General features: G+C 33.5%; 2 protein-coding genes across 2 annotated transcripts; one reads left to right on the top strand and one right to left on the bottom strand.

Moving 5' to 3' along the window:
• Positions 1 to 11975: 11975 nt before the first annotated feature.
• On the bottom strand, positions 11976 to 14328 carry LOC110019364 (zinc-finger homeodomain protein 6-like). The gene has a single exon (XM_020717006.1). The coding sequence runs from the start codon at positions 13363 to 13365 to the stop codon at positions 12433 to 12435; it is 933 nt and encodes a 310-aa protein (XP_020572665.1). The 5' UTR covers positions 13366 to 14328; the 3' UTR covers positions 11976 to 12432.
• A 5743-nt stretch (positions 14329 to 20071) lies between these two features.
• LOC110019303 (peroxiredoxin-2E-2, chloroplastic-like) lies at positions 20072 to 20854 on the top strand. Its single transcript, XM_020716925.1, has one exon. It carries the CDS (start codon positions 20072 to 20074, stop codon positions 20852 to 20854), a length of 783 nt encoding a protein of 260 aa, XP_020572584.1.
• Positions 20855 to 21954: the final 1100 nt, after the last annotated feature.

Raw genomic sequence — 21954 nt, 5'->3', positions numbered from 1 at the left:
CGCTCTTCCCATTCACTGTTTCTCTCTTCCTCGTGCAGGATTTGGATTCGATATCTTCTCCACTCTCCCTGCTAAGAGATTTCGTGCGGCGAGTGGTCTCAGCGAATTGAGGGCCTCTGGGGAGATCGGACTCCAATGATTGTCATATTTTACTGAGGTTGTAAGGTTGAAAAATAAGTATTTTAATTTAACTTTTAACTATTTATAGTAGGACATAAATACATAATTGTACTAAGGAAAAACTCATGCACTAAATAAAATATATAAACAATGATTGTCATAACTTTAAGGAAAAACTCATGCACTAAATAAAATATATAAATAATTTCAAATCCGTCATAACTACATAACTTGCACAAAAATGATTCTAAAATAAATGATTTGAAAGTAAAAGTTCACAACACAACATAAAACACTGTTGTACTGAAGAAATACCTCATATACAAGCTTGTTCTATTGAACAAAGTACGTAAATAATCTCTAAATCTTCTATAATAAGGAAAAAAATGATTCTAAAATACATGATTTGAATGCAAGGGTTCATAGCGTGTCATAAAACACGATTCTATCTGAGATTTTTGTACTCGTTATAGCGGATTTAGAGATTATTTACTTGTTTTGTTTAGTACAACACAATTCTACCTCAGTTTTTTCTTCAATACAACCGTACTTCATGCTATGTTATGAAACTTTACTTTCAGATCATTTATTTCAGAACCATTTTTGTCCTCGTTATAACAGATTTAGGGAATATATATATATATATAGATATATACATATATATTCAGTACAACACAGTTGTACTTGAGTTTTTTTCTTTAGTATAACCATATGTTTATGTCATACTATGAATACTTACATTCAAATCATATATTTTAGGACCTTACAACTTAATTATACTGAACAAAATACGTTAATAATCTAATTTTAGATTGGAGTCTGGACGTAGAGTAATGTCTGGACCCCGCACGTAATATTTTTTTTCCGATGTGGGGATGTTTACATAGCTAAACTTGATCAAACGGACTTGAAAAACCTATTATGTCGTGGGGCTCACTTCATAATTTTTTCAAGGATTGAGGTTGAATCATAGAGATCCAAAATAAATAAGTAACCAAAGAAAAAAAAAACGTATATCCACCGAAAATTTATGAAGTCTTGATAAATATGATATTAGCTAAATCAATATGAGTCATTGAAGTTGGCTGAAACATTTACAAACTCGACCTATTTGGCTTGTCCAATTTATGATGAATTTGCAAGATTCATGGAGAACTTACAAAACTTGTATTAAACTTCTTAGAATTAGTTTGAACTCAATGAGCTCACAAGGCTCAACCATAATTGCTAATTTTCAAGAAATACTTCTCGAACAGCCTTTATTATAAGACATCAATGGCTTCTTAGTAAGTTTGCCACAAGTTCTCAACTAGGTTATACACCATGTGATTTATAGAGAATAACAAATAGATCTCATTGTACTTCATTTATTCAAATCATGCAGTATGTAGTTTATTCTACAACACTTAAATTCTGACCTAAACTTATAAATGGTGGATTGTAGGAATAGTTAAGGTTAGCCGATTACACAATCTTATGCAATTTTTTTTTCTAATTATTCTATTCCAATAAAATTCTTAAACTTCGTTTTTATATATATTTGATCTCTTTCTCTCTTTCTCTCTTTTAGTCTCTTCCTCTTAGTTTCATTGAGTGCTTATAAAATTTTGATATAACCCATTGATAATTTAGTACCAAGTGTCATAAAAAGTGTGGTGAACGTGAATCTATGTCAACAACCAAAAGAGTCACACCAAGGATAATATAAGAGCAAACCAGAGGGACTTTAGCTAGCTTGTTGCACGAAGCCTTTGTAAATACTTGAGAATTGACAGAGATAGATAAAAAGATTATAAAATTGATTCTTGAATATCAGAGAAAATTTCAAGATCAACTCCTAGGTTGCAGCTACTAGAGTCATCATCGTTCCCTATCGTTGGATGGAGGCATCTAATTCAATAGTCTTGCCCTCCATCCCAACAAATGATGAAACATATTGCTCTAATAATAAAAGATTTATCTCCCTCATCAAGTAGAGAGAAGAGCTTGGTAGAATAGTCATTTGGACACACGCAAGGAGAATTTTATCCTCTTATGGCCATCCACACGCCAAAGAAAACTAACTCATTCTGGTAGACGTCAAGCTAATAGCAAGTGGCTCCTCGATAAAAAATTTTATTGTCCGGACTCCAGATGTAGCTCTACGTGCAGACTCCAATAATATGCCGGCACACGTGTTACATCGTGAAGGTTATTTCGAGGTTATTGAAGTGGAATCGTGGAGGTCATTTCAGAGTTTTTGAAGAGAAACACGTACATTCCACTTCAGTAACCCGGAAATAACCTAGAAATAACCCCAAAATAACCTCTACGGTTCCACTTCAAGAATCCCAAAATAACACTGCGAAGGTTATTTCGGGGTTATTGAAACGAAATATATGATTTTCTCTTCAATAACCCCCGAAATAACTCTTGCAGTGTTATTTTAAGGTCATTGAAATGGACCCGCAGAAGTTATTTTAGGGTTATTGTGGAGTTCACGATTGTACTTTAATATGGTGAAGTCTGCGATATTAGGGTTATTGTGGGGTTATTGTGGAGTTCGTGGTTCCACTTTAATATTTTTTTAGGTGGACCTGATATAGTACACATGGTGGTATTACTATGAGTCCGCACGTAGAGCTGCGTCCGACGTTCAGATAAAAAATTTTTGTACAAGGCCCAACTCCAACCACCGATAATAAACCTCACCGCGTCCATGCCACTGATCAACAAGCATAGCTGAGCTGCTGTCGTCTGGCACAATGACATCGTTGGTCTAAGCATCATTGAGCTTCTTCACTCTTACTGAGCTCGACTCCACTAGTAAGGTGGTGTTGTACCATGCAGGCCTCTGAGTGAACCACCCTCCCTGTCCATCTAACCTATCCGAGAGCTATGTAGCATTTACATTCATAGCAGTCAATTCTTTATTAAATATCGCACAACTAAAGTTTCAGATTTACACAAATCTCTAATATCACGTTAAAAAAATAATATTGTTATCATTTTTTAAAGTGAAATAAATATATTTTTGCATATAAGTTTAAAACAACAAAATGGTGTACAAGTATATATGAGAGTTAAGTTGCTGCATATAAGTTTAAAACAACAAAATGGTGTACAAGATGAGAGTTAAGTTGTGAATTCAAGCTAAATAGTTTGTGTATGTATGTATATGTATACCTTAACTCAAATCCCTTAACACAAAGTCCTTAACTCAAATCCCACCCAAAAGGTTTGAATACTTACATGCATACCTACTACTATAATTTTTTTTTTTTTTGTATGTGTGCATGCGTATACCTTCTTTATGAAACTCGCAAGGTTGATTAGACATTTAAAACACTCAAATTCTTGAGTGTCATACCAAAACAATATGCTAAAATGTACAATGAAATCCATATTCGTCGATTCCATCTCAATTCAATCAAAATCAAGGTGGGCATTTTTGTAGAATGACCATCCTTTCAAACCAACTAGTAAGGCATCAAAATGATGGTTGATTGGGTCATTCATTAAATATTCAATAAATAAACTAATATACTAGAAAGAAAAAATACTCTAAACTTAAAAAGGCATTTATCTAAGAATTGTCATTCTTTAATAATTATAAGCTCTCTCATAAATGTAAGATATGTCACAAAAATGAAGGTCAATGTGAGAACAAAGAGGCATCATCTATTCATGTCCCTTGTCATTAATAGACAATTATAATAATTTGTTTGAAACTTACAGTTGCAATTAAAGTTTAAGGATCAAGTTTGAATATAAACTTAAAAATGATCATATGTAAATAAAATTAACCCTAATTTGGCATATTAATTAAATGGGCCAGTCGTCTTAATTAGAGCTAAACCGAGCGTGAATATGACACTAATAATATTTAACTTTTGATAATTTATCATTAGTTCAACCTAGAATTGACAAATTTAACCCATTTAGATACTAAATCATCACGTTGGTTGGCTTGAACCCACTTTGTTTATTTTGGATGTGAATAAAATGATTTTTTTTTGTGACAATTTAATATTGACACCCCTATTTGACATGATATAACCTTCAAAACCTCATGTAATGACTCCTTTATGGGACTCCTGAAGTTGATTAAACATATCAAACAATTAGATCTTTAAGTGTTATGCAAAAGTAAAATGCTAAGATACGTAATGAAATCCATATGCATTGATGCCATGTAAATTCAATCCAAATAAATATTGTTATTTTATAGAATCTTCTCATTTTCAAACTAATTCATAAGGCATTAAGAAAAAAATGAGCATTGATTGGGGTACTCATTTAACATACAAACATCCAATGTATTAGAAAGATAATGAATCCGATCTTAAAAAGGCAATTATCTACAAAGAACCATTCTTTCTACTTTAATAGAGAAAATTCAAAAAATTCTTAATAAATAACAGAGTTACATAAGACATTAGAAGATATTATATGAAACATTTCTGTGGTAACCAACTTGATTATGTGTACAAACTTATGGTTTCCGTTATTTTAGGAGCTTAAACTGTATAAAGCCACCCATAACCTTTGAGTTCTTTATATTATCCAAAAATAAATAAACAAAGCTATAATGTAAAATCAATTCTAAGAATATGTCATATTCTCAAGTCAAGCTTCTTAAAGAAGGTAGGCCTCATTACTATAATGGTCTCATCAATGGAGCATGAGGAGTACTTTTCATGACACCTTTAGAAGATCAAGCCTTACCCCTATAATTATGGTATATTAAAGTACCAAAGTTTATCGAGATAAGTTAACTAGAGGCCTTTCTCTGATAATTTAGTACAAAGCTATAACTCTTTCATAATTAAATAGAAAATTGAGTCCCAACTCTCAAACTCTTTTTCTGTCATGTCTCATCTCTAATGCATCAAGCAAATAATTCTATTATACAACCATTGGTGACCCCCTAATCAATGTGCTCATCAAAGCAATAAAGGAAAATTAGATTATTCTCCTTAAATGGTTTATTCTCTTGCTATCAATTAACCTATCAAAATACTTAGCAATATATTTATGATTGTCAAATTATTATGTATATCCTCATCGCAAAGCAACTATCAAATAAGGCTTGGCTTAATCCCATGATTATTTTCTTTATTGCCCTGTTCTCATTTTAAAGGTCTGGTATCATTTCTCTTAGCTTTGTGATGATACAAAAAAGGACTCCCGTGGACCAAATAAGTTAATCTGAAGTTGCATCTTTAAGATCTAACTGATTTTGTATAATGCATCCTTAAACCTACTTTTACATTTTTTCACTTGTGTCAACATAAAAGAGGTTGTAGTACCAAATGAAATATCAATCATAGATGCCTAAGTATGATTTTCAAATTTTCTATTCATTGAACCCCCACACCAAAAATAGTGCCGACAATGCCTAAGTATGACTTTCAAATTTTCTATTCATTAAATATATGGGCCAAAGTGCTCTACAATGGAAACCTTAGTGGCCATATATTAAAGGGCTATTTATGGCCTCATCGCTTCCTAAGTAATATTTATAATCAGCTTCACCTTGTACATCTCCCATTATCTTTGATGAAACTAGAGTTTGGGTTCATTAGAATGTGCTCATCTTCAATAAATAAATTCTAATAAAGAGTAAACACTCTATTGTTGTATTATTAGGGTTATCTCATATGTCACAAGTTACCTACCTCCATAAGCCCCACCATATTTTCTACCTCTTATCTAATAGCCACGACCTACCTCTATATGTTTTATAAGTTTTCCTTAATCTTTTTCTTAAAAACTTAATCACTAAGTCTTTGTCATCACTTAATATGTTGACTGACATCTATTGTTTTCTCCTTTATTGTTGAGTCCAAGATCCCCTTTACCATCATGTGACATTGTGGTCACCCACTCCATAATTTCTTTCATCATCCAAAAGGTCAATTCAAACTTTCCTAAATTCCATTCAACCATGGCTTCACTATTTTTTAAAATACCAATATAATAAGAGAAGCAATCAAGTACTCAATTAAAAAAAATTATTTTACTCCAACTAAACTCTATAAATAAGTCTTGAGGAGCAAAAAAGATCTAGAAGTTCAACATCCCATTTATTACACACACTCAAGATCATCCATTTGTTTTTAAATGATTACATGAGTCCTCGAATCAAATCTTGCAAAGTGGCTTATCCCAATTGTCTCATGATATGCGCCATACAATGGCCTATCATATAGCGTTCAAGACTAGCAATCACTACTTAACCACTGAAGTTGGTATAATTACAAGAAGCATTCATACAAAACCCTATTCTCCTCATAATTGGATAACAAATGGTGGATGCAGAGAAAAGGACAGTATCCTATGATGCAGAGAAAAGCTTCGCGAGGGGGGAGGGCTTATTGTCCTTCTTACTAATGCCTTTTGGGCATTCAATATAGATGAAATCCTCAAAAAACTTAAATTTATTGTTCTTTTGGATATTTCTATTCCTACTTTTATATTATTTTGTAGCACACATAACATCCAAAGTCTAATTACTATGACCCGATGGCTCTATATAATCACATATGATTATTTGATCATGAATTAGGAGAAGTGAGCCCAAATCAAGCTCCTTCTAATGGATTACTACGTGTTTTTTTGAACTATAAAATTGACGTATTTACGCGTGTCACGGTTAAATTATTATGAATTTGAAAAAAATGAAATATATCCGTTGGGTTTTTTCATGACCATTGATATTTGAATGAGAATTTAGGGAAGTGAGCCCAAATCAAGCTCCTTCTAATGGATTAGTACGTGTTTTTTTGAACTATAAAACTGATGTATTTACGCGTGTCACGGTTAAATTATTGTGAATTTAAAAAAAATGAAATATATTCGTTGGATTTTTTCATAACCATTGATATTTGAGTGAGAATTTATTCATGACCATTGATATTTGAATGAGAATTTAGGGAAAAAAAAATTAATAGTTTTTTTAAAATATTTTAAAGATTAATATTAAAAATTTACCTTGTATTGTATTCTAAATGACCTATTTTGCTCAACCAAAAATCAAATAAAATAAGGGAGATTTACAAAACACCCCACTCAAATCCTATGTATTTACATATCCCACAAAAACTTTAATTTTAAATGCATATACCTCAAAATGAGTATTTCACTTTTTATAAGCTAATATGGTGGCATTTTTTATATGACATAAAACTTTTTATGGTATAAATGTAAAAAAAAAAAATTTACATATTTAATATGTAAAGACATAGAAATTGAGCTTTTTTTAATCATAAAAATTAATTTACATATCCCAAAAGAATAAAAATTATTGCGTACGAAAAGCGTATGCAGAGCTGCATGCGCTCTTCAATCACAGTCGCACATCAACCATCTCTGTATGTCAGTGGGTCCCACTTAAAGAAATGATTGATGTGCGGCTGTGATCGATACGCAGCTTGCGTGCACTCTCTGTACGCAATAATTTCTCTTCAAATTAATTCTTTAAAATTGCAATCTTATCATTACCAACTTTTTTTTGTATTAAAATATAATTACAAGACTATCCCAGTCCGATTACGCATGTGCTGATGTCTGAGTTTACTTGTGTGGCATCTCCCCACGCCTTCCTGCAACTTAAAATATTCTAGGGCATATTTATAATTATTTATTTAAATAGGCGCCTTCCTGCTTAATATTCCGTCTTTATTCTCTTCCCTGCAAATGGCTGCGAGTATGCCACGTCAAAAAGTATGAATTTTAAATTAATTTTCTGAAAAGTCTATCCGACTAAAATCCTGACCGTTAAAAAAAGATCTGTACAATAAACGAGGTAAGGCAGCGGATCCTATGGCTAGGGACATCCCATTCTCGAAGCGTGTTGTTCGAGGTGGTGCATGTTCCCAACGCTCCTTTTTTATGACGTCTTAAATTAATTAATTTGTAGTATTAAAATATTATACAAAAAAATTAAGCGAATTTATATCATACTTAATGTTTAAATGAGACATTTACATAAATTGGGCATTAATCTTATTATTTATGTAAATGACACTCTAGTATTTAATGATATAATAAAAATATTACTTTTATTAAATTAAAATAAAAATATATTTACATGTCTAAAATATTATAAGTATAAAAATTAAGTATTGAAAAATACAAATACAATTCAAAATTTAATTAAATATTTAAATATAAAAATGAATAAATGGTTATAATAATAAGTGTGTGATAATGTAGGTTAATTTTCTAAGTCTTAAATATATTTGAAAAATAATAATTTTTAATATTTTTATCTTATCACTTAATTAATGTTAATTAATATTATTGATTGGGAAAGGCTAGTGGGTGGATGCCATTACATTGATGCTTTCCAAGGAAATTTTAAAATGTTCTTATACTATTATATATTTCTCATGATGTGATAGTTAGGGTTTAGCATTTAAAACATATTTGATATGAATAAGAAAATATAAAAAACATAAATTCCCAAAAAAAAGAAAAATTATTTCATATTTATATTAATCCTAATGATAATGATAAGATGTTTTATTTAAGTTTTTTATTGAATTATCTCTTTATTTTAATATTTTTATTGGTATACCATGATTAAGCTTTAAAAATGATTAAGATTTATTTTAAGTTAATGGTTTAAGGAGAAGACTTTTTTAGCTTACAAAATTCAGCTGATAATCTAGATTACAAGCTAAAAATCAATGATTACCAATTAATTTATCCAAAATACCTAGAAGTAAAAAGGTATATAGAGTGATACTTGTATCATTGATTGAAGGAGTTTTGTCAAACGTTATAAGGTTTATATTTTGTCATTAAAAAACCAATATTCTACTTGTTCTTTATGTGATTTAATTATTTCATTTAGGAAGTATAACATTTCACTAAGGAAGTTAATTATTGCTCTTGCATCTCATGGATGTTTTATCCATGGATGGATGGAGTATACTCCATCTACTATGTTTTTTTTATTATTATTATTCAAAAGAAATGATGAGAGGCTATTATACAAGCCTTCAACCACCCGTAATGTGTCTAATAATTCGAGTACCACCTCCTTAAGACCAACTGTGCCAAAGAGGATTCGAAACCTTGATTTGAGGGGTATTATACAATGGATGTCAACCAACAGGTCGGAATACGAGACACATCTAATATGTTCTTTAATACAATTGTATATGCTAAAAAAGTTGTTATGGATAAATGTTATTACATAGTTTTATTAAGATATTTTAGCATCCATTGTTGATTCATGTTTCATCATGTGAAACTTTAGCTATATTAAATATGTGGAAGAGAAATTTGGTAGTATTTCTCCTTTTCTTGCAAAGTGGTGGATATTAACTCTTGGATAGATCATATTAGTATTTTTGAGCTTACTCACATGAGCTTGCTCATATTTTGTTCAATCTTGGTCAAATTCAAGGTCTGTTTGGGGTAGCAGCAAGCTGATAATAAGCTGCAGAAAAATAATTTGTCATTCAAAAAGCAACAACAGCTATTACAATATTTTTTTTATTTTTTTTTTTGGAAAAGCAAGACCGCGGTTAGAAAGTTGTAACCACACCTAGCCAGAAACGGTGTGAAAAAACAAATTTCAATGGTTTGAAAACTCAACTTTTTGAATAAGCTGCCAAAACACAATTTACCCAAATAGGTTTGAGTGCGTTTTCAAAACACACTGCGCCAAATAAGCTACCCCAAATGGAGCCTCAAAGCCTTATAGATAGAGCTTTCTATAATAACTCATGCTTTTATTACTTTTCCTTAAACTCCTTTTATGTATTATTTTCCCTTTCATCAAATTAATCTCCAAGTAAAATAATCATGGGAGGCATCAATAGATTTAATTGTAACTTCATATTTAAAAATTATTGTTGTATGTACCACAACCTTTTTAGTATTTTCAGTGAACCCCTTTATGCTTTCTATAAAAGACTAAAAAATATTAAATATGCTCTTAATGCTACTAAATGAAACTCTTTTTGCCATATATCAAATGATTTTTTGCTAGAATTTACATATATACCCCACAATTTATATGTATTTACATTTCTAACGCCTAAATTTTGGTATTTATATTTATAACATCTTGGTGTAAAAAATTTGTACATGTTTGCTTTTAAGAAATTAATAATGGTGATATCAATGCTATGATGTTAATAAGTATAACTATAGAAGTTTAGACATTAGATATGCAAATAAATCACATTTTTATGGTATATATGTAAATGCCCAAAAATATATATAAGAAAGTCTATTGTAATATTTCCACATTAACGGAAATTTTGGAAAGGAGTATACTAGTCATTTATAATCTTTAAGATAGCCTTTTTTTTTTTTTTTTTTCTCCTTTTTGCCCCTCAAATATTTAGCCACATTACGTACAATAATCTTCTTATATTATATATACTACATTTATATATAATAATATACAATATTATTATATATGAAATTAAGATGCATATGAATTTCAGACACTTTCCAAACATATAAGATATAATTGTAGAGTTCAACTTCACTATACTTTGTCCCAAGAATCTTAGTATCATTTCTGAAAGAACTAGAATTAGTTTTCTTTTCCATTTCCATTCCAGAGTTTCCACGTGTTTCAACGCCCTTTTCTTAGGAACAAATGCAATAAAAAAGATTAATGTCTATCATTAATTATTTCATTTTAATTTATGAATTAAATAGTAATATAAGTAATATAAATACACGTCCTACCGTGACAGAGACGGAATTTGTAACTTATTATTCTCTTGCCTGACAAGCAAAGATGGCCCCCCTCTAGGAAGACTAATTCATTCAGACCAAAATGAGGAACTTCATTGCATTGCCACAATCCATGTTGTGTATTTGAAACAGTTGACCTCCTTGCTCCTCTCATGATACAATCCTATTCCCTCTTTCTCCTCTATCCACAGAGACAAAATGGAGGACCGATATAACATTTCATGTGTTCAACAGCACAATGCACTGCGGCTAGACGAAAATATTTTCTAAGACATTATTATCTCATGCAAAATGAATATTAAACACAACCAAGCACAGTGATTCCGAGAGCCTGCAAAGGTAAAAGCTTAGTGAAGCACTAATAGACATGAAAGATGTTGCTTTGGTGCTGATCCCACACCAAATCATCACTTTAAAATACATAGATAAAATCCGCTTTAAAAGACGTGCAACCCTAATAATGGGGATCATAGAGTTATATAATAATAACTACCAACATATTTCATATTATAACGCTGATATGAGGCCATAAATACTTCTTGGAACATGGAAAGCTCAATCCCGGTAACAGCTTCCCAGTATTATTATTATAAAGACAAGTATATTAAGTACGATATTCTACTGCATGTTGATCGCAGCGCTTTACTTTCTGCATTGTACTGTATGAGCCCTAGATATAGTGTTAGGAGTAGGGCTGTGATTTTAATGCGAAGATCATAGATCGCTCGAACATTGATTCAAATTTTAGCTTGGATGAGATCTGTTCAAAATAAACGATTCGGGGTGCGAGAACAAATTTTGGATCTCTTTTTTTTTTAGCGAATCCAACCCGACTTGAAATCAGATCGTTAATTAACATATATGACTGTGAATGTAACGAGTTTAGCTCTTAGATCATTAATCACTCAAAAATTGGTTCAAAGTTGTTCAAATCAAGAACAAATTGAAATGAATGAGCTAAAATTTTAAATGACAGCCATAATGTTAACCCTAATAAGGAGGAGCAGCTGTGAAGGTTATATGATACAGTCCATATAAGACAAAACCAGTAAAAAACAAAGTTTTACAACCCAAATCAAATACTTCAAAACAATCACAAACAGCAAGCAGAATAATAATAATAGTAATATTGTTAGGATCTTAATGCAAATTAAAAAGTAAAAGCAGTAGGTTTTTAGGATCCTAACCCTAGCTAATAGGAGAACCCAGACATGAAGCCATTACTTAAATAAACATATAGGTGGAGAGCAAATGCCGAAGATAAAGATTGGGAACTAATTCTAATTAGGGCATAAAGATGATGAAGAGCACAGCAGCAACTGAAGCATGAAGGAAGAAAGCCTGCAGGTATAAGAGGTTTCAGAGGTTTGGCACTTCTTTTCCTTGGCAACCGAACATTAATTTATGCGGACATAAGAAACCAGAAGAGATGGAAAAAACCAGAGGAGAAGAAGAAGAAGAAGAAGAAGAAGTTCTCACATCCCAACACCAAGCATAGAAATGAAAAATGACACAGCTTTAATTAGGGATTAGAAAGCCACAAAGAAGTGTTTTTGTTTCTTCTGCGTAGAGAAGCAAACAACTCTCATTTCCTCACAGCTTCTAAGGCTGCTGCAGCGGCTGCTGAAGCTCTCGGTTTTGCTGCTCCTGTTGCTTTCTAATAGAATGCTTGTTATTATGCATCCAAACCTTAAAAACCTGGCGGCTAACACCAACCTCAGCGCAGAACGCATCCAGGTCCACCTCATCCTGCCGCTGAATTCTCCACCCAATCCTCTCCGCAAAATCCATCATCCTCGCCTTCTGCTCCGAAGTGAATTTCGTTCTGAACCTCTTCTTGGAGGATGGAGTCACAAATGGCGGCATATGGAAGCCTCCGGGCATGGCTCCCGCTGGCGTGAGTCCGAGCTCCTCGCTAGACGACTCGGTGGTCGTCCCTCCGCTGGTGTTTCCGAAGGCCACCATTCCCGCCGAAGGGCTCGGCGAGAAGCAATGGATGTGCTTCTGATGGGGCGCCAACTGAGGGGCTGGAAGAAGGAGAGGGATTCTTCCCCCTGCGGCTACCCTGTTTCCGCCGGAGTGGTTGCTGCCGTTGTGCTGGTGGTGGCGGTAGAAAAGATGGTCGCTTTCTCCCTCACGGCGGTGGAAACTTCGATGGCATCCGCAAGCGGCGCATTTCATGGTGTCGGCTGAGCCAGGCATAAACTCACCACATCCATCGAGCACGTGACCGCCATGGCTCGCCGCATGGTTGCGGAGACACTCGCGGTACTTCAACGAAGACGGCTCGCCTGCAATCCCCGTCGTTCGAAAGTTTGAACCCTCTCCTTTTCCGCTTTCAGCCGCGAGAGAAAGATCTGGAGAAGAAGACCTCATGCCATTCCGTACTCCGATTGTGGGGACGGTTCCCCCCGGGATGAGAGAAGAGGAAGAAGGCAGAATAGGTTTGGGGAAAGCAGAATCCCGGATGGTTGGAGGGTTATAACTCACCGTCTCATCGTCATCGTCGTCGTCGTTTTGTCTTCTAAAATCCATCTTTTTTATGTTTTCTCAGATGGAGATCTCTCTATTCCCCTTCTCAAACCAGCTGCTGATTACATGAAAGTTTTGTTTTTCTCCTCCATCGGAAAATAAAGATGGGAACTTTTGAGTTGGTTTCTGGCCTTCGCATCAAATATCTCTGATCTGCATGATGAGGCCGCCAATTCGATGCAAACCGAGAAGATCGAAGCGAAGGGGCAAAGGCAAGGCAAAGGCAAAAGCAAAGGCAAAAGACTAATTTTCTTTAAAATTTATCAATAGTAGTTTCCAGCTGCTCAGGCCCCCAGCTCAGAAAGCCATGTTCCGGATTCAGCTTGCTATGGATTAGACTTGAGAGAGAGACCCACATGATGGCGAGAGTGAAAAGAAGAGAAAGAAGACGGAAAGAAGGAGACTTGACATGGAAGCGCAGCACTGAGGGAAGCATATCGGAGTGAGTGCATTAAGTTTTGGTTTCCTACCAGCCATCTAAAGTTAGGGGGAAATAAAGCAAAAGCTGGGATTAGACCCTCACTAAGATGTGGAGATGGGTTTGGATTAGTGCGAGGGGGGAAGAGAAGGAGAGATGGAAGAAGAGAGAAGGGTTTCAGTCCTTAACAACCGACAGCTTCATGTTTCACCTCTCACACGCCCTGCAAACGGGCCCTGCCTAATTATTACACTGCTGTGTATCCCATGCCATCCCTTTTCTGCGTTGCTTGGCCACTTGCGAGTGCGGTTTCGGGTGCTTGATATCTGGTGCTTGTAGAGTGTGGCTTTCATTGTGTTTAGGTGATTTTGTGTTGCAGCTGCACAGTAATAAAGGTTTTGTGAGCAGTGACAGCCATCTCTTCTGATGTGCTCTTTTCATCTCTCCCCATCCTGTAAACCCCAGCATGAGAGATTAGGGTTTGAAGCTGATGGGCCCCACACAGCTTTACCAGTCTTCCATGTTTCAGGCCACCCGAGTGCTGTAAATGAATCAATGCAATTCATGAATTACTGGACTCTAACTCAAATAATATTGGATCATGTTCCTTCATATTAGTAAGTAAATCAATTTGAATAATTTTAAAGTTTTGATGCTTAAAAAATTACACATGCATATAGTTAAACTTATTCATTTATGTTCCCAAATAAACTCATTTGTAGTTCAACAAATAAATTGTTAAGTACTCGATATAAAGCACGATGATAGCTTATATTATATATAAATACGTATATATTAACTGATTTATTGATAGCTTGATGATATTGTATATATAATATATAAATACGTAGATATTAAATTTATGTAGGTTTTAAAGTTGTCATTTTTAGTTGTTTGGTGGGATTTAAGTTAAATCATGTATAAATGCTATACAAATTATTTTACTAAATCACTCATAAGTAGGGGATTTATGGTGAAATGAAGAAGAAATGAGATTTAAGATACTGAAGGGATTAGAATTTTTAATCAATAAATTAATAGTTGTGATTAAATTTATAAAATTATTTAATTTTTTAGCTCGTTTAAATACACGTTCACTTCTCATAAATAAATCAAGTTCAACCGTTGAATAATTTAAATAAATCAATCTTCAACAATATATGAAAACTCGACACAAGCTCAAGCCAAACATGAACAACTTATTATTATACGAAGCCAAGTCTGGACTGTGATGGACTCGGCTCGATTACAGCACTGGCCCACCCCATTAAAGGATCAGACCGCCCACCCTCTTCTATGGCCTCTATTCTCATACACAATTTTCAACTATATCAAAAAATTATTTGAATAATTTTTAGCTGTGCTTTTTTTACTAGCTATGTATGTTAGATAGATTGAAGTATACTATAATAAAATTAGACCGGATAAAACACCAAAGTATACTATAATAAAATTAGACCGGATAAAACACACACACACAGAGATATATATATATATTAAAACTGTTGATGACAAATGTTTTAATCCTAAGCACACACACACACATATATATATATATATTAAAATTGTTGATGACAAATGTTTTAATCCTACTCTTGTGTATTCAAAATTAGAAAAAAGTGGATGCAATATAAAAAAATCTTTAAATATCAAGAATTAATGAATGGTGATATATGACTATTAAATAAGTTGATTTAGAATTATCATAGCTCTTAAAAATTGAATTGTATAATTGTATGGAGAGAAGTCCAACTACACCCAACAATAACTCCAGAAATGTAGCTTAAACAACATCAAAGAAGTGCTCAAAGCTAAATCGAGTGTAGAATATGTTCATGGAGCCCATATAATATGTGTAGAATCTGTTCGAGAGAATCCAAACAAAAAAGAAAAAAAATAGAGAAGTTGACTGTTGATGAATAAGTCATGACAAACATAGTATTCAGACATATCAATAATCTTCGAAAGAAGAAGAAAGGATAGCAAAATAATGAGAATAATGGCTGTCGATATCATCATAATAGAGAAGGCAATGATGTCATAGTTATATGTTTTAGCAGAAACACACTGTTTCAATGAAATCTAAACCATCAACTAATAATAGGAAGTATGCAACATCAGAGATAATTAATTTATCAAAGAATTAGCTCCCTTAGTACCAATCTCAAAAACTAACAATGGAATGCTCATTTAAAATATAGCTTTCAAATAATGTTGGGAAAACTCACCTTTAATTTTTCACTTATTGCTTTTATGGCTAATAGCAAATAAAATTTATTGATAAGTTTATTAATGTGTGAGCTAACATTATTCAAGACTCTAACATTCATTTCCAACCAGAGATAATGTTCTTTAATATGAACGACAAATAATACAAAATTTCTTGTTAACATGCAATAAAACATATCAATATGTACTAGAATTTAAGCAAGATTTCACCTAATATTAAAGAAGTTTTCTAATGATATACATTGCTTGAGAAGGGAGATTGATGGAGAACATTCAAAAAATAGGTGAATGACAGTTTTATGTTCGGTACAGAGAATAACACGTTCAACATTAAAGTGCAATCCTTTAAAAGAAAGAACATTTTTTTTGCTTTTAAATTCTCTAATTATTTTTTTTTAAATTTTAACAACATACTTAAAGGAATAGATTTTTAACTAAATTAAGTTTCACGAATCATTTTTAGGATTATTCTCATAAGAGTAGAAGAAAACATGAGAGTTAAATAATAAGTTGTTACTCTTCAAAAATCAAATATTATAAGCATTCAAAATATGGATATTGTGATTAAGATGAATGCAATATTCAATAACAGTTTTGATAGTAGGCATAACTTACATATTATTTGCAATCAACTCCAAAACTTTCATAAAACTGACTCAATAAAAATAGAAAATGAATTGATTATCACCTTTTTCCTAAAGAAATGTTCCATTAAGCCATTGATCATAAAATAATATAATTTTGCTGAAGGTAGTAACCTTAAAAAATGAATTATTCTTGATTATAGTAGCTAGATGCAACAATGCGCTCCAAAATGTGGAAGTATTTTGTTTAACTTTGTGCCACAAGATTTCATAACATTTAGGGGGTGTTTGGTAGAGCACCTTTATTAGGATTTACGAGTGGATTTCGACTAAGCACAACAAAACACGAAAAAATAGAATGATAAATCTGCGGATTCTATAAATTTATTTTTCTCACTTTCAAGTTAAATCCTGAATTTACTATAGCCTCATATTTAGTGGATTTAACTAATTACGAGTTAGGCGAAGGAAATAGCCGCCATGCCCATGTTGTCATCCTGAATTTTTGCTAGTGGCTCGCTCTTCATTGATGGCCTCAACATTTGTTTTCTCCTTTTCTCTGTTGTCGATCTATTGCTTGATCTAAATTTCTCTTGTTGAATCTGCAACCTGATGTGTGATCCTTTTCCCCTCCTTCTTGTAAGGTTTGCCAGTTTGTATTGAAGATGGAAATTATCGCATCTTACGATCTAAATTCTGATCTATATATATGTGTAGTAGGGTTTGATACCTGTAACAAACTCCAGAACAGGGCAGGCTTGTTGAAGTTTTTTTGTGTTGAAAACTAATTTTACCAAAATGTTTCTTTTTTTTGTTTTTAAAAGGGTTGTTTCACTTCATTTAACGAAAAAAGAAGTAAATAGTTTTTCAAATTTGGCTATTTTATCAAAGTTTTTATGGATGTAAAAAGTTCTTCCTTCTAGAGGCTCTTACACACATGTCATGCCCATGTACTTTTTTTAGGAGCAAGATATATGTTTTGTTAATTTTCGAACTCTAGACCATGATTTTAGGTGTTTACGGGCACTAAAATTGAACTATCTTTGTAGTGACTTCTTTTGCCAGTCTTGATTGATAAATAATAAATTCCACAGTTTATTCTTATTTTTAAGTTACTTTCTCAAGCCTTTCAGAATAATGAAAGATAAAAAACAATAATAAATATAACCTCAAATAGTTATTTTGATGGATTAGAATCTCCCAACAAAAAAGTGAGAGAGCATTGCTTCCCACCACTCAATCAATGTAGCATTGTATCAATAATTTTAGGAAAATCAGTAGCTTTAATTTTAATATGGTTAATAATAAATGCAATATATCACAGGGTAGGAATTTTAATAAAAACCCAAACATATTACAAATTTGATGAAGTGAGAATCTAATACAAACTCTAACAAAAAGTGACAGGCAAAAACATCATAAGTTTTTATATGGAAAACTCGAAAAAAGAAAAACTATTGGGTCTAGCGCAATCGAAATGATTTGCTGTGAGTTTAGCGATTACATGTACAAACCCTAGTTCCACAAGCGGGAATAGTTACACTGTTTGTTGAGTTACAATGATCATACACAAAAGAGCTCGTTGCCTTGTGGTAAGAATCAATCACTACGGAGAGTAGTTGTTGGAGCTTTGGTAAACTGTCTTTGAGGTTGACATGATATTCATGATGATTCTTTGTGACTCTGTGAAGTTGGTTGTTACTTCTCAATTCGGAATACAAGTACTGAATATGTATGAAGCTTCACTACAACAAGTAGAGAGCGGTCGATAGGGGCAGCAAGTTGGTGGTTGATAATGGCTGGCGATTGCAGAAACAAGAGGTATTTGTCAAGTCTTCGATGCAGATGTGATGCTAGACTTCAGCTCATTCTCTAAGTACTAGTCTTCTTCTGGCGCAGGGTATATGACTCCTCTCAAGAACATGATAGGACTTTATTTATTGAGTCTGAGAGAGACCCTATGCTAGTAAGTAAGAAATTCAAACAACTCAAACAGGCTCCCCAGAGAGATTTACTTGCTTAAACAACATTATGTGAATATTTGAGTGCCTTAATGATATCAAAATCAAATGACTTTGGATTCATTGGATTCTTTTCACCGAGACGTTCAATTCAAAAATAACATTGTTAAATTTGAAATCTGTTTGGTCTTGTAATCATGCACTGAAAGCTTTCAAAAGTGATTTAATGACTTGATCTATACATGATTCGACTCGGAGTTGAATAATTTTGGTATCATTGGGTACAATACATTTAGGTGGCTAGTTTGACAGTAAATTTGCTTAAACAAATGTTCTAAATGATTTTTAATCGCAAATTGAACATTTTTTGCCCAAAAAGTTACTTAGAGATTCATGTCATATATCAAGTTTCACGACGAATGATAAAAAATTGTTGATGGTTTATCATTAGCATTATAAGAACATTCAAGAAATACAGGTAAATAAAATTTAAAAATTAATCAAAATATAATAAAACTTCTATTTTTTTAACTTAGATTGCTTTGTTGGTTTGTCGAATAATTCAATTCAAGGTTTAACTTGTTTGAATATTTGCTAAAACATTGATATTTCAACATCATATTTTTGAAAACTAGACACTTGTTATTAATTTGGCTTGGCTAATAATCATTATTTAATTTGTATAATGATACTCAATATTTTTAATAATAATTATTATAAAATTATTGTATAAATTTTAACATATAAAAATTAGAGTATAGAAAAAATATATAATATTTTCTTATGACTTTTAATTAGTTTGTATGTATTATTTATATAATAAAATTAAAAAATCTTAAACTATTAGCTTCAAATTTAAATGAAAAAATTGCATTTCTTAAGGGATAATTACATATAAATCACTCTACACTTATTATTTATAAATCAACCACCACCTTTTATCCATTTTTCAAATTCTTAATCAATATCAAAATTCATTATAAAAATAATCCATATCTTTCATTTTTTATCAAATACTCAATAGTTTAATAGTGACACATATAAATACAAAAGTTTAAAAATTTTAAAAAAAAATTACATAAATAGTTATTTTATAAATATTAATTTTTTTAATGATTTGTATTTAATTATTTTTTTAGCACTATAATTGATCTTCTAAATTTAAAATTTATTTTCTAATAATTCTTTTTTTTAATTGTTAATTTATTATATTTAAAATTTTAAAGGGTTGGAATGTAAAACTTTAAAATTGAATAATCAAATCTTTATATTTAAAATTTTGAAAACATGTAAATATTTATTTTTAATATTAATTTAAAAACAAATTTCTCGTCTGAAAACAAAACATAGGTATAAATGTGACTATTAGCCAAAACTTTGTGGGTCCCCCTTCTAGCGAGATTTCTATTGATCGGAAAAATGGTGTGCTATTATGAAGCTCGCAGCCGATCCCATTAAACTATTCGTTCTTCGTCTTCTTAAACCCAACACCCCGAGAAAAACGGGCACTGAGCAAAATGGCGGCCTCCGTCAACAACATGGCCGCTGCATTCTCCACTCTTCGCATCGCGGTACATCCCGCTCCGGCGATCACAGCCTCGCCCTACCCTCAGACGACGACAGCATTCTCATCCACGGCCGCCAGCTCCGGCGGCCTCACCATCTCCGTCTCCTGGAATCCCCACTCTTCCCTCCCTCGCTCCCGCCGCTCCTCACTCCTATCTGTCTACGGACCGCCCGGCCCACGCCCTACGTCTTCCCTCCTCCGCGCCCCGGCACCGTTGCAGCGCCGCCGTGGCGTCATCGCCATCGGTGAAGGCCTCCCCTGTTCGACCCTCTCGTACCTCGAAGACGATACTGTACGTACTACATCCTCCGCAGAGCTCTCCCGAGGGAGAAAGATCGTCATCCTTGGCGTCCCTGCGGCCTTCGCTCCCCACCGATGGTTTCCGGGTAAGTTGAGTGCAGAAGAATTGGTCAAGAGAGCTGGCGAGATGAAGAGGCGAGGTGCATCGGTGGTAGCCTGTGTTTCCGTTAATGACGTGTTCGTGATGAGGGCTTGGGGGGAGAGAATCGGCGCATTTACTGCCTGGAATGGGAGCGCTGGCGTGATGATGTTGTCTGATCCTGAAGCTGGGATGGCTCGGGCGATGGGATTAGCGGCAGATTTTACTGGTGGAGTTGAGGGTTTTGGCTTGCGGTCAGAGACCTACTGCGTGGTAGCTGATGATGGAATTGTGAAGGCTTTTTTCAGAGAAAAGAATGGCGTTGGGTTTGATCATGTGATCAAGGCGATATGAGGTACGAGAAATTGGCGGAACTACTGTGGAATGAATAAACATAGACATTTTGATGGAGGTTTTCTTTGATTTTTGAAGGGAGATGGCGAGTGCTAATGCCATCTGCTGTTTCCCTTCAAGTTTTGTTGTTCTGGTCAAGGAAAAACTTCATCCTTTTATTGCTTTGTTTTTGTAGTGTATCAAAACCGAGTTTTCTAGGGTGCTGCCTGAGCTTATTAACTCCTAAAATGGCGGTGTTCTTACTTTTAATCAAGTTTGATTGCCCATATTGGTGTATATTGAGATCAGGCTTCTGGGGGCATCTTGATCCTGGTGATGTTATGGGTGTCTTGTGTCTCAATTAGCACGTTTTTCCTAAAAAATTTCAATGTATTTATTATTGATCAGGCTACTTTCAGTTGGATATATGCACTTGGGACAACCGAAGTCAAATTAGTCTTTTTGATGAGTTGATCTCTTCAGAAATAATGAAACGGAGGAGGGTTCAGTTTGATCTGTTCGGGTGATCGGCAATCCAGTTCTTTAGGTAAGAAGGTCTGGTCCGTGACTCGATATTTGGATATACATTTAGTCTCCTAATTCTCTAAGCCCTTCGATTGGACGCTTGCATTGCTCAGCAAAAAGGATGAGGGAATGAAAAGAAGCTCCTTGCTAATTCAGTAACTCGTCGAGAATTTCGAGATGAAGATAGAGTAGGCTCCAGAATTGGATCTTTCGATACGTACCGTTGGCCCTTATTGAGTATCTTACGAGGGATAGAAACTTATTTTCCTTTATTAATCGCACTATCAGCATTCCATGGACTTTCATTCTCATGATAGCATTCATTACGCCTTTTATGCATGTGGTGTAGTCTTCGAGTGACCTTAGTGGCTTAGGAATCTATTCATCCTCTGGCGCTCAAGTTTGGGCATATGAAAAAATCCATTTCACTCCACTTATCTTATCTGTTGAAGTCCATTGCAAGTTCGGTTTTTTACAGTTTCTCTTGAGGTCTTTGTTCCTCTTTTACCCTTATCGTTTCTTTACTCTATGTCAAATACACTGGTTAGTTTGGGAGTTTACAAAAGACATTTATTAAAATATTTACTCATAGATGA

The sequence above is a fragment of the Phalaenopsis equestris genome, unplaced genomic scaffold (assembly GCF_001263595.1).
Source record: "Phalaenopsis equestris unplaced genomic scaffold, ASM126359v1 Scaffold000054, whole genome shotgun sequence".
Lineage (NCBI taxonomy): Eukaryota > Viridiplantae > Streptophyta > Magnoliopsida > Asparagales > Orchidaceae > Phalaenopsis > Phalaenopsis equestris.
The sequence above is the reverse complement of the archived record's forward strand: the minus strand, read 5'-3'. Positions and strand labels throughout refer to the sequence as shown.

What these genes read in the sequence shown, in the direction of transcription:
- LOC110019303 (XM_020716925.1), top strand. Translation starts at nt 20,072, where the DNA reads ATGGCGGCCTCCGTCAACAACATGGCCGCTGCATTCTCCACTCTTCGC.
- LOC110019364 (XM_020717006.1), bottom strand. Translation starts at nt 13,365, where the DNA reads ATGGATTTTAGAAGACAAAACGACGACGACGATGACGATGAGACGGTG.